Consider the following 14,132-nt stretch of genomic DNA (forward strand, 5'->3'; position numbering starts at 1 on the left):
TTTAAGTTGGGAATTTTCTTAGCCCCCCCCTTTTGCCTCCATTCAATAAAATAAATGTTGGGAATTTTTATGTCGTGTTTCACTGTTTCTTGTGCTGTTCCCAGGAGTAAGTTCTTAGTACTTGGAAGTTGGAATTTAAATAGTTTTTCACGAGTTCTTTTATCAAATCGTTATGTTGAATTTAATGCTTGTTTAAGAATGATTAGATTTTGAAAATTAAAGTAATACCTTGTTTTTCAAAATATTTTTAAGAAATAAAAAATAAGTGATCATTTTCTCAAAATAAGTAGAATTAAATATATTCAAAAGACCAGGACATTTCTTTAAACTTGCTTCAACCAACATAGGGAATTGCTTTGTGCACCCAAAAAATTTGTTGTACACCCAACAATTTTAAGTGAATTGACTAAATTGTCATTCATTTAAATTTTAAAAAGCCTCTCCCTCTCTTCTCCTTCTCTGTACGTTGTGTGTTACTCTGCTTCCCTCTTCTTCGTTCTCCACTTCCTTTCATCGTGCCCCCGCCGTTCGTTCCTCTTTTGCGCTTTGTCGCTAGTCCTAGCCACCGCTACGCTGTCACCTCCATCATAAGTCCCCCATTTCTTTATTTTGCAATGACATTTATATGGATTGCATTGGCATTGGCATTTATCCAGAAATCCGTATAATGCATACGGATGGATTATATGGATTGCAAATCCTTATAATCCATATGGATTATACAGATTGTTAATCCGTATAATACGGATTGTCAATCCGTATAATTAATTTTTTTAATTTATTAATAATAAATAATAATAATTATTATTATTTTTAATTAAAAATAAATTAATTTTTTTTTATTTTATTATTTTATGAATAAAAATTGTTGTATATTTTCAATATGTATTTACTTAATTAATTATATTTTTTTAAGTTGGTTTTTAATAAATAATTTATTCAATAAATAAATAATTTATGAATTTTGTTTATTTAAAAATGAATGTATAAATATTATTGTTATTTATTTATTTTTAAAATATAAGTAATTTATTTATATTTGATATTTAAAATAGTTTTTTTATATATTTGTTAAATATTGAAAATTTAAATTTTTTATAAGTATATATTGTACAATTTAGTTAAACAAGGATATGTAATATTGTATATGACAATTTTTTTATTTATTGATATAGTCCTATAAATATTGTTACACTAATAGTATTAAATATTTATATAAATAGTGTTCGGAAGTATAAAATTAAAATTTCTTCATTTGTTTATAAATATTTAAAAGTATTCAATTACTAATTTGTAAAAAAATAAAATAGTCATTTATTAGAAATAAAAATATATTGTACTTAGATTTTGATCATATATTTTAGTTTACTACATTTAGTGATGTGAAGTCTATAAATTTTAAAAAAGAATTTCTATATTGATGCATGAATATATAAAATTATTAAAAAAGGTTTTATAAAAAACAATAAAATATTTATTTATGAATTATTAAATAGTAATTTATTAAATATTTTAAATCAAATTTATTTGTTAGTTAGTTTATGAAACTCAAATATTATTTAACGATGACATTGATTGTTATTATTGTTTAAATTTGTAGATTATGGTTAGAACTAGAGGATTGCATCGAGCTTTAGGCAGAGTTATAGGAAGAGCGTCAAGGACACAATTTAGTGGTGATGCGGATGAAGCCCCTTAGCGTCAAAGGCCGACAACATTTGCACATAGGCAACAAGCAATTGTAGCTATTGCTGAGGATGTTGAGCATGTGGAACATCCAGCTAACGAGGTTCATGAACAGCCTCAGGAGTTAGTTACTGATGATGTACGTACTGATGCCTAGGGTTTTCCAGGCAGACCCCACGATACATCAGTTTTGACGAATTATGTTTATCATGTGACAACCACAGTTTGAGCAGGAGAAGTACTTATTACTTGAATTATATAATATTTGAATAACTATTTTCCATTTAACCTGAAGTAATTATTTTTTTTTTCAGGAACGTTCTGAGTTGAAGTTGTTCTCTCATGGGAGGAAGGTACAAAAATTTGGAAGGCCTGCACTAGAGATTGAAGGCATAGTGGTTGCCACATGATTAAGTCCTCTAATTGCATGTTCCTTGAACATTGATGACATGGGACTTATATATGCTTTTGCAGAGAGGTAGCACAAGAAAACTAGTAGTTTCCATCTTTCAGTTGGAGAGGTAACTATCACCCTCGATGATGTGGCATCGTTGCTACATTTGCCTATTACAGACGCTTTCCATAACTTCGATGCTCTTGACATAGACCAAGTTGTGGAGCTGCTAGTTGAGTTGCTTGAAGTGAGTAAAAAAGAAGCATAAGATGAAACATTGCAAACCAGAGGGGCATATGTTCGGCTAGTCTGGCTGCAATACATTTATCATAGAAAATGTGACGCGGGACAGTGAAGCATAGCAACTCGAGCATATCTGTTGCATTTAGTAGGTTGCACACTGATTGCTAACAAGAGTGTCGCACACATGCATGTAATATTCTTGGAGGCATTTTGTGACCTCAATCAATTTGGAAGCTATTCATGGGGAGCGACTGCACTGGTTCATATGTATGACAATTTTAATGATGCGCCAAAGAGAACCGCCAGACAACATGCTGGATATATCATACTGTTACAAGTATTTATAATTTCGTTTAACTTCAATTATTAGTTTTATAGTTTATATTTTCTATTGATTAGAATTTTTTTTTGTTTTTTAAATATGTGCAGTGTTGGATCTATGAGCATTTTCTTACTATTTCTTCGTGTGTTGTTGATGAGGATTATCATGAAAGGAAATCATGCTTGCCGATGGAAGTATGAGAAAGCATTATTGGTGTCGACGTATCGTAAGCGGATGGATAGATTAATGTCAGATGTTGTTTGTTGGATTCCTTATGGTGATCACTGTTCATTCAAAGAATTTGAGCTCATCTCCTTATTTTCCGGACAAATCAGATGGGGTCCATTTATTGTGATACATCAACCATAGAGGATAATGTGACAGTTTGGTTATGTGTAGACCATTCCTCTATACCCTGCTACTCCATCTTTATCTATAGAGGAGATTGGTGATAGATGGATTTAGTTTTCTAAATATCTTGCACCAGTGGGTTAGATTTGTGTTGTTCCCAAACAGTGTGCAACAGACTACATCGAGCTATTCTACATGATATCTCACCCTTTCATGAGTCCAAAACAACCTGAGGATCCTCTTAGACATCCACCTGTGGTGCATGATGAGACATTTATTTTACCAAATCCTCCTCAGCAGCCCATCGACGCAGCAACTATGCCAAAACCACATGCACCTACACCTGCACTTGCTAATGTAGGCATGCCACAACATGCAATAGTATAATAAAATTTGAATTCACTGTTAGTCATTTTTATGTGTCATGCATTCAATAATTATTGTTTACCTTGTTGTCAATGTCGTAGGAGGCTTGCCAATGAATAGTAGAAAGGTTGGAACACTTGATCAACATGAAAATGGTTACTGCTAGAACTGAAGCATATATTGTGACCTAGAAGTGCCTAAGAATCACCAGGGGTGTCAATGAGCAATGAAATGTTTATGTTCAGTCGAGACGAAGGTGGCATACTCAGGAATGATTAAGTTGTATAGGAATTATACATGCAATATAACTGAACAATGTTTAATATTTGCTATTATTTGATAAACAAGTATGCTATGATGAGCAACTTTCCATCATACCATTTTACAAGTTCTTTAAGCAAATGGTTACGAACCAAACACCATGAATCTTCACTCATAGCTAATAAGGCAACAATTGCACGATATCCACAATTACCACCAGGTTTGACATCGACAATGTTTTCAATGAAATCATGCATGCATGAATGAAATTGATCCAACATGAGCATGTTCTTTCTTGGTTTTAGTTGTTCAAATGATGATGCAACCCATTTGACTGAATAATTGCTATTTTGCACAAAATGTAATGCATCCACATATTTCCAGTAAGACATATCACATTTTGTTAATATTTGATGTTTGGTCATCGATTTCTTTTGAGCACCTTTTGTTTTCAACTTTTCTGAGGAACACACATAGAATTTACATCAGGTTAGGCAATTTCCCAAAGTTTACTCTTTAGAGTAACTTTGCCACATACAGTAAGCTCTTCAAATCGCTTGGATATGGTTTCCATCTCTTCAGTTATGCTGACTTCGGGCTCAGATAAATCTTGGTCTGTAAAACTTAGCTTTCGCCAAAATATATGGATTGTGTCAAGTGGTATGGTACCAATAATATATCTAGCTAGCTCACATGCACATGAAAGATCGTGAATAGTTCACATTCCACAACGAAAAGGGTTTTTGTCAGCAAAATGTACACGCTCAAACTCAGCAGCAATCTGGTTTAAAGCATACCTTGATATTATGCCAAGTAGTTTATTGTATAAGGTAACTTTAATAACATGTCCAACCACATGTGTACTTGTCTCAAAAAATGCCTTAATTTTAGTGTGTTGCAGCATGATCACGTTGTTCATGGTTTTCCAAACACTACATAGGTGTCCAAGGCTATTCCACAGTAGTCTCTTTAAGGCCCAATGAGTAGACTCAACCCTATATTCGAAATACACAAACAAGTAAACAAAAACAATTATTTTTATCCATTAGACCTTAAACTCTAAGACCAAAATATATTTACAATTTTCATATTTGTTAGTTGTTGTGTTTCCTAAATGCACCACCTTATTCGTTTAGGCTTTAACAAATCTTTCTATATGGGGAATCAGCCATGTTTGCTTCATGTAGTCAACAAACATTGGTCATGGTGAGCAAGCAATTTCGAACTTCATAAGATAATCATCAAACTCTTGCTCAAAAGAACAATACACTGACTTCCCCAGGCTTCCATGACATAATCCCATGCATTTTTTTTACCAACAATGGTTTTACGTTTTGCCTTCACATTTTGATCAATGTGAAACCGACACGACAAATTGGTAAACTCAGGGAAAATATTTTTCATAGCATTTATCAATGCTAAATCTTTGTCAGTAACAATGACTCCAGGGAGTGCATTACATCTCAAAAAAATACCTTAATCGTTCTAAAGCCCAAACAACATTGTTTACATGTTTTCCCTCCAAATAGGCAAAAGCAGTTGAAAATTTCATCCCTGTTGGTGTCATACTAGCAATATCAAATAATGGCAACCTATATCTGTTTGTTTTATAGGTATTATCTATGAAAAATACCAAATTACATGCATTGGATAACTTGACTGCATCAGGATAACTCCAAAATATATCACGTACAACATCTTCATCCTTTAATCTATGCCAATGAATACACTGGTCCCATTCAAGAAGTTTCATTAGTTGTTACATTTCAGTATTACTGTCTCTTATGGAAGAACGATATACATATCTTGCATTATATACTTGCTGAATTGTTGTATAACTATTGACATTGTGTTCCTTCAATGTTAGAAGAATATTTCTTGGTTTGATCATTGACTTTGTCATATCACCAATAATAATCTTCCCATCCTTAGTTAGTCGACCAACATATGGATGTCTAACTAATGACTTAGCCAATGCATGATTATGACTCCCACATATTGACTTCACCTTTAATCCTTCACTTCCCAACACTGGTTTTGCTCGCAGCTTAAAGGGATATCCACATTTTCTACTGTTAGTATTTGTTCGTACTAAATCTTTCTTCCTAGCCCTATATTTTTCATTCCTTTCACAACCAATTAAAAAAATGAGTTCATTCCTCTAATTTCAGTATATGTGTCTGATCTTATAATCATCGCCACAAAACCAATATCATACGCAACAAAGCGAGCCTAATGCAAAACATCATCACAGGTAGCAAACACCTAAAAGGGATAATACATGTTTAGTCTTCAAGGGACATTCATTTAGTTTAACAAAAAAATAAAATCATAGTAATACTTGAGAAATATCGAAGGCATCAGAACAACCAATATGTTCATGCACACCGGGTTCCTCTCTCCATTTTCTTCATTCATATCAACTTCTTCAGACATTATGTTGTTATACATTCACTGATCTTCGTTCATCTTAACAAACCATTTAAAAAAATTCAATGACAAACAAATGATCTCTAATGAAATCATACATACACTATCACACAAATTTTTATTTTTTTTTTACTACATTTAATAATATAATACATTAAAATTGATAACCATATATATATATATATATATATATATATATATATATATATATATTAAAATTTAGACTTGCATAAACGAATATATAACACAATATAATTATTGTTTTTCTTCCATAAAGTAGTTAACTTAATAATATTTACACAAATATTATAAATGTTTAAATACTCATCCAGTACTAGCTACCAAACAATATATCAACTCTTTTGAGGACTTACCTTTTAGTCTTTGCTTAAAAAAAATATACATAAATAATTACCTACAAATTAGTTATAAATATCAACTCTTTTTATTACAAATTATGTTGCGATAAATTACTTACGAATTACTTACTAATATTTTTATTGTTAATTGTAATTCATAAAATTATAAGAACTAAAAAAATCACTTTTAAAATAAAATATAACTATGAATTATTTAAAAATAATTACTACTTTCAAACTATAAAAACTAAAAATTACAAATTATGAAACTATACATATTTAAACATATTATAAATAATAAAACTAATTATATTAAAAAAGAATAAAAATAAATTTCAAAATATTTTTTTACGAATTGACAATCCGTGAGTGAGTTTTATATGGATTGTTAATCCGTAAGTTATACGGATTACGGATGGTCAATCCGTATGTTTTATATGGATTACAAATCCGTATAAAGTTAAATCGAAGTTGCATAAAAAATTAAACATACCTCCGCCATTAACCATCACACCAACCATCACCACAACCATCATTTGCCAACGAATCACCGAAACCAATGCACTTCAACCAAAACGGATACAAGAATGAACAAGCACCTCTCACAAGAATAAAAACAAATAACAAAATGAATGGTGGGTGAAGAAGGAAAAGGAAGAAGAAGTTAGCAAAGATAGTCTCCGAATTTAGAAAAATTGCTATAGGTGAACAACATATATACTAGGTGCACAAAGCAATTCCCACCCACAGAATATGCTTAAGAATATCGTGACAAGTGACAATTCACTAAATTGATATCACTAAGGGCAAATTATATTCACACTAATTCTTTTCATGATTTCTTTTGATTTATATAATTGTCTGTGAAATTAAGGGAGATTTAAATTGAAGGAAAAGATAAATGGTATTATGTTTACATCTAAATTAAGAGAATTTTGTGTAAGTAAAAAAGGAAGATTAATGAATGAAATTTTGTTAAACTTGAGGGAGTATGAGTGTCTAATTTACCCCATCACCAATATTATGTTGGATTCATTGTTATGGGAACATTTTTTGGGTACTTTACATATCTTGGGTCTCATTACCAAGAACTTGTCTCTCCGTGGGGCCAATGAAACTCACCTTTATACTTGTGTTGTTGTTTCTTCAATTAACCGTTTCTCAGGAAAATTCAATATAGCAATATGGGATTTTGAACGAAATTGCTGTGAATGAATTAAATCTTGTCAAAATAAAAATAGACTTATAGCTACCAGCTGAAGATCCCTTACAACAACGTAAAACTGTTTCGAGTCACAGGACGTGATCTCTAATGCATGGACATAGCAGGCATAACACGTGCATGTGGATAATTCTGCTTGCATCATGATACCAGAAATGGTAACAATGTACATGCACTGAACCCAAAAAGGATTGTTACTGAAATTATCACCATTCCTTTACATCTATTTAAGATTATAATAACATATATAAATAAAAAAATATATAGTTAATATTTACATTTAAAAAAATATTTTAACTTCTCCTGGATTATGCCCTTTACTATTATTCTTCTCAGATTGTAGTAAAGGTATAGCTTAATTTTGATATGTAAAACACTAGTCAAATGACGCATTATTATTCTTACATTTCACGTAAATAATGCATGTACTAATAGTGTAAAGAGCATACAATTAATAAATAGATTAATGGCGTTCCATAAAAAAAAGAAATTAATGGCGTTGCATTATTTATTTACGTGTGTGTTAAAAACACATTATTTATGTTTTTTGTTTTATCAGCACACATTATTTATGTTAAATGTAAGAATAAATAAAGCATGTAATATAATGATAGTGTAAAGGATATTTAATTATACTATCAATGACAAGCTATCATCTGTCATAACATTATTCATTTTTATAATAAGTATCTTTAAAATTATATCAGCAATTATTTTTAATCGATTAACAATGTAAATTTTTTTACATTAACAATGCATGCATGGAAATTCAACTCTAACGGTGAAGAGTAAAATAAAAAAAATTAAAGAAGGATTATTCTAAAAATATTAGAAACTAAAAAAATATTTAAAGTCTAGAATAATTATAATGTTAATATTTTAATTATATTCAATAATGACATGCGTATATATAAAAAAATCATTTTAAATTTATGTATAAAAATAAAAATAAATAAAAAGTTAAATAGATGAATTATTTAGTCGATATTTATGCGTAAATAATAATGTTAGTTTATTATAATTATATAAGTTCTTTTTTTATAGTTTTGCAATAAAATGTTTGATAGAGTAGAAAACTCTTGTAGCAACAAATTAAATGTGTACTTCATGTATCAAATGATAATGCATCTTGTGGCTAAGGTCTGAGTGCATCTTAACATTATCTTCTTGTTCAGTCTTTGTTTTGTTTTTAATCAAACTCAAATTTATAAATGTTATTGTCGGCTGTAGCTCACAAATATTATGTTAGTAGTATTATTGATTTAAATTTACAGTTAATGTTATTAAATCAAGATTAAAAATGTGAATACTTTTTTCTCTCAGTAAATTGTGAAGGGTGTATTGGATTAAGATTTCAAAGGATTTTAAAAGACTTTTTTATGATTAAAAAGTCTTGTGGTATTCAATCAAGACTTTTATAAAATATAAACAAATCTTGTGGTATTCAATTAAGACAATAAAGATTTTTTTTTTCAGGGCAACAAAATCTGTTGGTATTCAATTGAGATTTTTTACCACTTTTAAAATGTCTTTTGGTATTCAAAAGTAAATAGATTTTGATGGATTCTTTTGTGGAATGGATTTTGAGAGACTTTTTAGTTAGAAATACACATAAAATACTCCTCCAACAATCTCACCCAAACCCTTGAGACTTTTCATAATCTTCCAAAGACTTTTTCTTCTCCTGCCGAACAAGACACAAACCACTACCAGGTTCATTCTCTTACAACTTTTCAATCAATTTTACCTATTTTTTTAATGGCAATCGATAGTCAATATTGTTCATATTGACTACCAGGTGCTGTATATGCTTCAAGATTTCGTATTCATATTGTTTTCAACGTCCAGGCAATGAATATGCATCAAAAGAATGACAATTGATATGCATCAAGATTTCATATTGCTTTTTTTTTAGTACTGTATATGCAAATCAAAATAAAAAACTCTTTTTTTTCTGTTTCTTCAACTTGTTTTTTTACAACGTCCATTATTATTATTATTATTTTCTTGTGTTATTATTAAAATGTTAATTATTAATTTGTTATTATTATTTTTTTGACAGCGTGTTATTATTATTATTATTGTGTTAATAATTTTTTAATTGTTATTGTGTTATTATTATTGTTATTTTGTTAATAGTTTTTTTTTAAAATGATTTTATGATATATGAGTATTATTTTTATGAAAAATGCTAACATGTGCCCTTAAGACACTTGTTAGTGTATTATGTATAGAAATTTTGTATTGAAAGTTGTGCAATTTACTTTTTTAAAAGTCAAAAATTGTTGTTTTTAAGACATAGTTACTATTGGAAGTATCCTTAACATGTGCCCTAAGTGCGCATGTTAGCATGACCCTTATTTTATTATTAGGTAGTTTTTTATTGGTTTTTCTATTGAATTGTATATTATTCGGGATATAGTCACTATACTTTTGACAATAAGGAAATAATAACTATTTTTGTCAAATAACTAGTTTCTTATATATATATTAGCGATCAAATGGGGGATTCACAAGAAAATAACAAAGGAAAGAGTAGAGACAAAGATAATTATGTATCTTGGACTATGGAGGATACCAATGAGTTGTTGCACCTCTTGGTGGATGCTATAAATAGGGGATTGCGTGATGCCAATGGGTCACTTAGCAAACAAAATGTAGAACGAATAATACTTCCTCAACTCAATGCAAAAACTAAATTCCCTAAAACTTATAGTCATTATTTGAGTCGGATGAAGTGGTTTCGAAATCAGTATAACATGATGTCAACCCTTATGCGCAACAACTCTTGCTTTGGATGGGACCCAATTGGAAAAACTTTCACTGCTCATGAGGATGTATGGAAAGATTACTTAAAGGTGAGCTAAGTTCATAATCTTTTAAATATATTAATAGTTATAAATTTAGTAAATTATAATATTTGTAGTATATTAACAATGATTTTTTTTTAATCCCACCCAAGTCACAGCAAACTTCGAGGAAAAAGTATGGTTGATTATGAGTATTTGAAGATCGTTGTTGGGGGTGGAGTTTCTAGCGGGAATAATTCTATATCAGTCGATCCAGATGATACTGATGCAACAACTTTTGAGCCAGAAAATAGAACTGTTGGGATAGAAGAATTTTCATATGATCCTAATAGTGATACATTCATAACACCAAATAACTATGAACCAGCATATCAGCCTCCATCACCAAACCAACCAAGTCCACCATCCCACCCCCCTTTAGATTCAGAGGTTCCCATAGAAAAACAAAACTGTCACAAACGAAGGAGATCCGAGTATGGAGGGAGTTCAAGCGCTGTTGGGATCAACAATCAAGGCAACGTTCTGGAAAATCTTTCTGTTGGCATTGGGACTATTGCTGTGAATTTTGAAAAAATATCCAACATGATGGAGAAAAGAGAAAAAGATAGAGATAGAGATAGAGAGCTCGAGGGTATTATTTGGGATGTTATAAAAGAAATTCCAAATTTGGATGACATAACGCGTTTCAAGACAGCTGAATTGTTAAATACTAAAGCAAAAAAGGATTTTTTCTTGAAGATGTCACCGGAAGAACGCTCATCTTGGATAAACTTTAAGTTAGGGAATAATTAATATTTTGATAATCTATTATTAACATATTATTTTAAACATCGTGAGTTTGTTGAACTATATCTTTTGGGTCTCTATTTTGGTTGAAGTATTTGGTTTGTTTTTTGGTCGAACTATTATGGTTGTATTTTGGTTGAAATATTTGGTTTGTTTTTTGGTCGAACTATTATGGTTGAAGTATTTAGGTTATATATTTTGTGAAATTGTTGTGGTTAAACTTTAGTTATATTTATTTTATATATGAATTTGTATTAACTTTGATATTAACTTTGATATTGACTTATAACCATGACCATGACATAAAGAACGAAGAAATGGATGGAGATATATATAATGAAGATACAAATGATGAAGATATAGATGACGAGGAAACAAATGAAGAATTTTATGAAGCCACATACACATATGTGATGGCAATTTATGCTTTAATAGATATATTAAATCAGTTTTTGAATATGATGCGTGGTGAACATATTGAACGTCCATTAACTCGACGACAAATTACTAGTCGGGGATATGACTATATACACAAAGCATTAAACGATGATCCTGCAATCTTTCGACAAGTATATAGGATGTATCCTGATGTATTTCGAAAGTTGTGCACGATTATAAGAGAAAAAACACCTTTGGAGGATACAAGATTTATTTGTGTTGAAGAAATGCTTGCATCATTCCTACAGATTGTCGGCCAGAACACTCGATATTGTGTAATCCGCAATACATTTGGCCGATCACAATTTGCTACAAGTGAAAATTTTCACAAGATTTTGAAAGCTCTGAACTCATTAGCACCTGATTTAATGGTTAGACCAGGCTCAACTGTGCCTGCAAAAATAAGGGAAAGCACAAGGTTTTATCCTTATTTTAAGGTATGTGATCATTATCAAATTATAACAAAATTATAATTATAATTGTGATTATTATAATAATATTTATGATTATTGATACACACACTTTAGGATTGCATTGGAGCTATTGATGGTACACATATTCCCGCATCAGTAAAAGGACGAGATGTAAGCAGTTATCGTGATCGTCATGAAAATATATCACAAAATGTATTAGCTGCTTGTAACTTTGATTTGGAATTCATGTACGTTCTTAGCGGGTGGGAGGGTTCAGCACATGATTCCAAGGTGTTAAGTGATGCTTTGGCAAGGAAGAATGGACTTAAAGTGCCCCAAGGTAAGTATTATCTGGTGGATTGTGGATTTCCTAATCGACGCAAATTTTTAGCCCCATATCGAGGTGTACGATATCATCTACAAGATTTTGCAGGTCACGGTAATGACCCTGAAAATGAAAAGGAATTATTTAATCTTCGGCATGCATCCTTAAGGAATGTGATTGAGAGGATATTTGGTATTTTTAAATCGCGGTTCACAATTTTTAAGTCAGCACCTCCATTTCTATTTAAAACACAAGCAGAGCTTGTGTTGGCATGTGCAGCACTTCATAATTTTCTTCGCAAAGAATGTCGTTCTGATGAATTTCCAGTGGAACCTACTGACGAGTCTTCATCTTCATCTTCATTGTTACCAAATTACGAAGACAATGATCATGAACCCATTGTTCAAACACAAGAGCAGGAACGAGAAGATGTTAATATATGGAGGACTAATATAGGTTCAGATATGTGGAGAAATGCTAATAATTAGGCGAACATGAAGTGAGAATCACTTTGTTATTATTTTTTTAGGCAATAATGACTTTGTTATTAAAAGGTTTAAAATTTCTATCGTTTTTATTTTCTTTATTCAAACATTATAATTTATTTATCATCTTTTTCATTCACTTTTGTAACTTCCGTTATTTTTTTGTTTAAAATGTATTAATCTTTCAAAATCTTAAAAATCCATAAAGTACTTTGAAATCTTAAAAATCTGTATTAGAAATCCATTAAAATCTTGGGTTAAGAATCCTGATTGTAAAAAGTCTTTTAAAAAAAATCTTTTAAAATCCCACAAAATCAATACAATCCCACATAATCTTTTAAAATCTTCAAGATTGTTTTTGTCAAAATATTCTCTCAAAATCCCAATCCAATACACCCCCCAGTTAAAACTGCTTAATGTGGATTAACTATTATGGAGTTCTTTAGTTACATCAAATTGTAATATATATATATATATATATATATATATATATATATATATATATATATATATATATATATATATATATATTTTTAAATTCTAAAAATAATATCGAAAATAATTTCTTTATATAATTTTATAATTTCAAAAGGAATACTGTACGTATAAAAAGTTAAAATTATATATTAGAATTTCATTTTAAAAAATATATTATACAATTTCAATAAAAAGGATAATATTGTCACGTACACAGACATGTATTATCATTCTTGATATTATTTCATCATGAACTAAAAACATAATTAAAATATGATAAGATATATCATCTTAGAGATTATTTAGTACGCATTAGACATCGGATACTATAGGGGTTTATCATACTCTTATGCATCTCTTATGCCTCATCCTATTTTAATTTTTTGTATGAGAATTAATTGGTGGAAGAAAAGTAAAAGAAAAAGAAAAAGAGAAGGGAGTTGAATCACGTGATTCTCTATCAATGATACAAAATCACATCGATTAATTAATGTTCCATGAGTTTCAAAATAATTTAAGATTCATCAAATCATATGAATCATAATCAAAATTATTTAAGATTCATCATTGAATCATAAAATTGAAATCAAGAATCATCAAATTGTAATAATAATTATGTTTACATACAACATATGCTTTATAGTATTCAAACAGTTACATTCGAATATATATCATTGGTAAATAAATTCAAAGCACAACATGGAGGAATGGGCTTATTATACTAGTAAGGGGTATGGGGGGTGCCACCCATGTGCTTTCATACT

The 14,132-nt window shown here is 30.0% G+C and overlaps 2 protein-coding genes across 2 annotated transcripts; both read left to right on the forward strand.

Moving 5' to 3' along the window:
- Positions 1-10,909: 10,909 nt before the first annotated feature.
- On the forward strand, positions 10,910-12,273 carry LOC114371692 (the record flags this gene model as incomplete). Its single annotated transcript, XM_028329051.1, has 2 exons — positions 10,910-12,105; positions 12,196-12,273. Coding segments are annotated over exons 1-2 (636 nt in total), but the record flags the coding sequence as incomplete, so codon positions are not given.
- Positions 12,274-12,285: 12 nt separating this feature from the next.
- Positions 12,286-13,011, forward strand: LOC114372598. The gene has a single exon (XM_028330248.1). The coding sequence runs from the start codon at positions 12,328-12,330 to the stop codon at positions 12,892-12,894; it is 567 nt and encodes a 188-aa protein (XP_028186049.1). The 5' UTR covers positions 12,286-12,327; the 3' UTR covers positions 12,895-13,011.
- The last annotated feature ends 1,121 nt before the right edge of the window (positions 13,012-14,132 follow it).

Source organism: Glycine soja, chromosome 10, assembly GCF_004193775.1.
Source record: "Glycine soja cultivar W05 chromosome 10, ASM419377v2, whole genome shotgun sequence".
Classification (NCBI taxonomy): Eukaryota; Viridiplantae; Streptophyta; class Magnoliopsida; order Fabales; family Fabaceae; genus Glycine; species Glycine soja.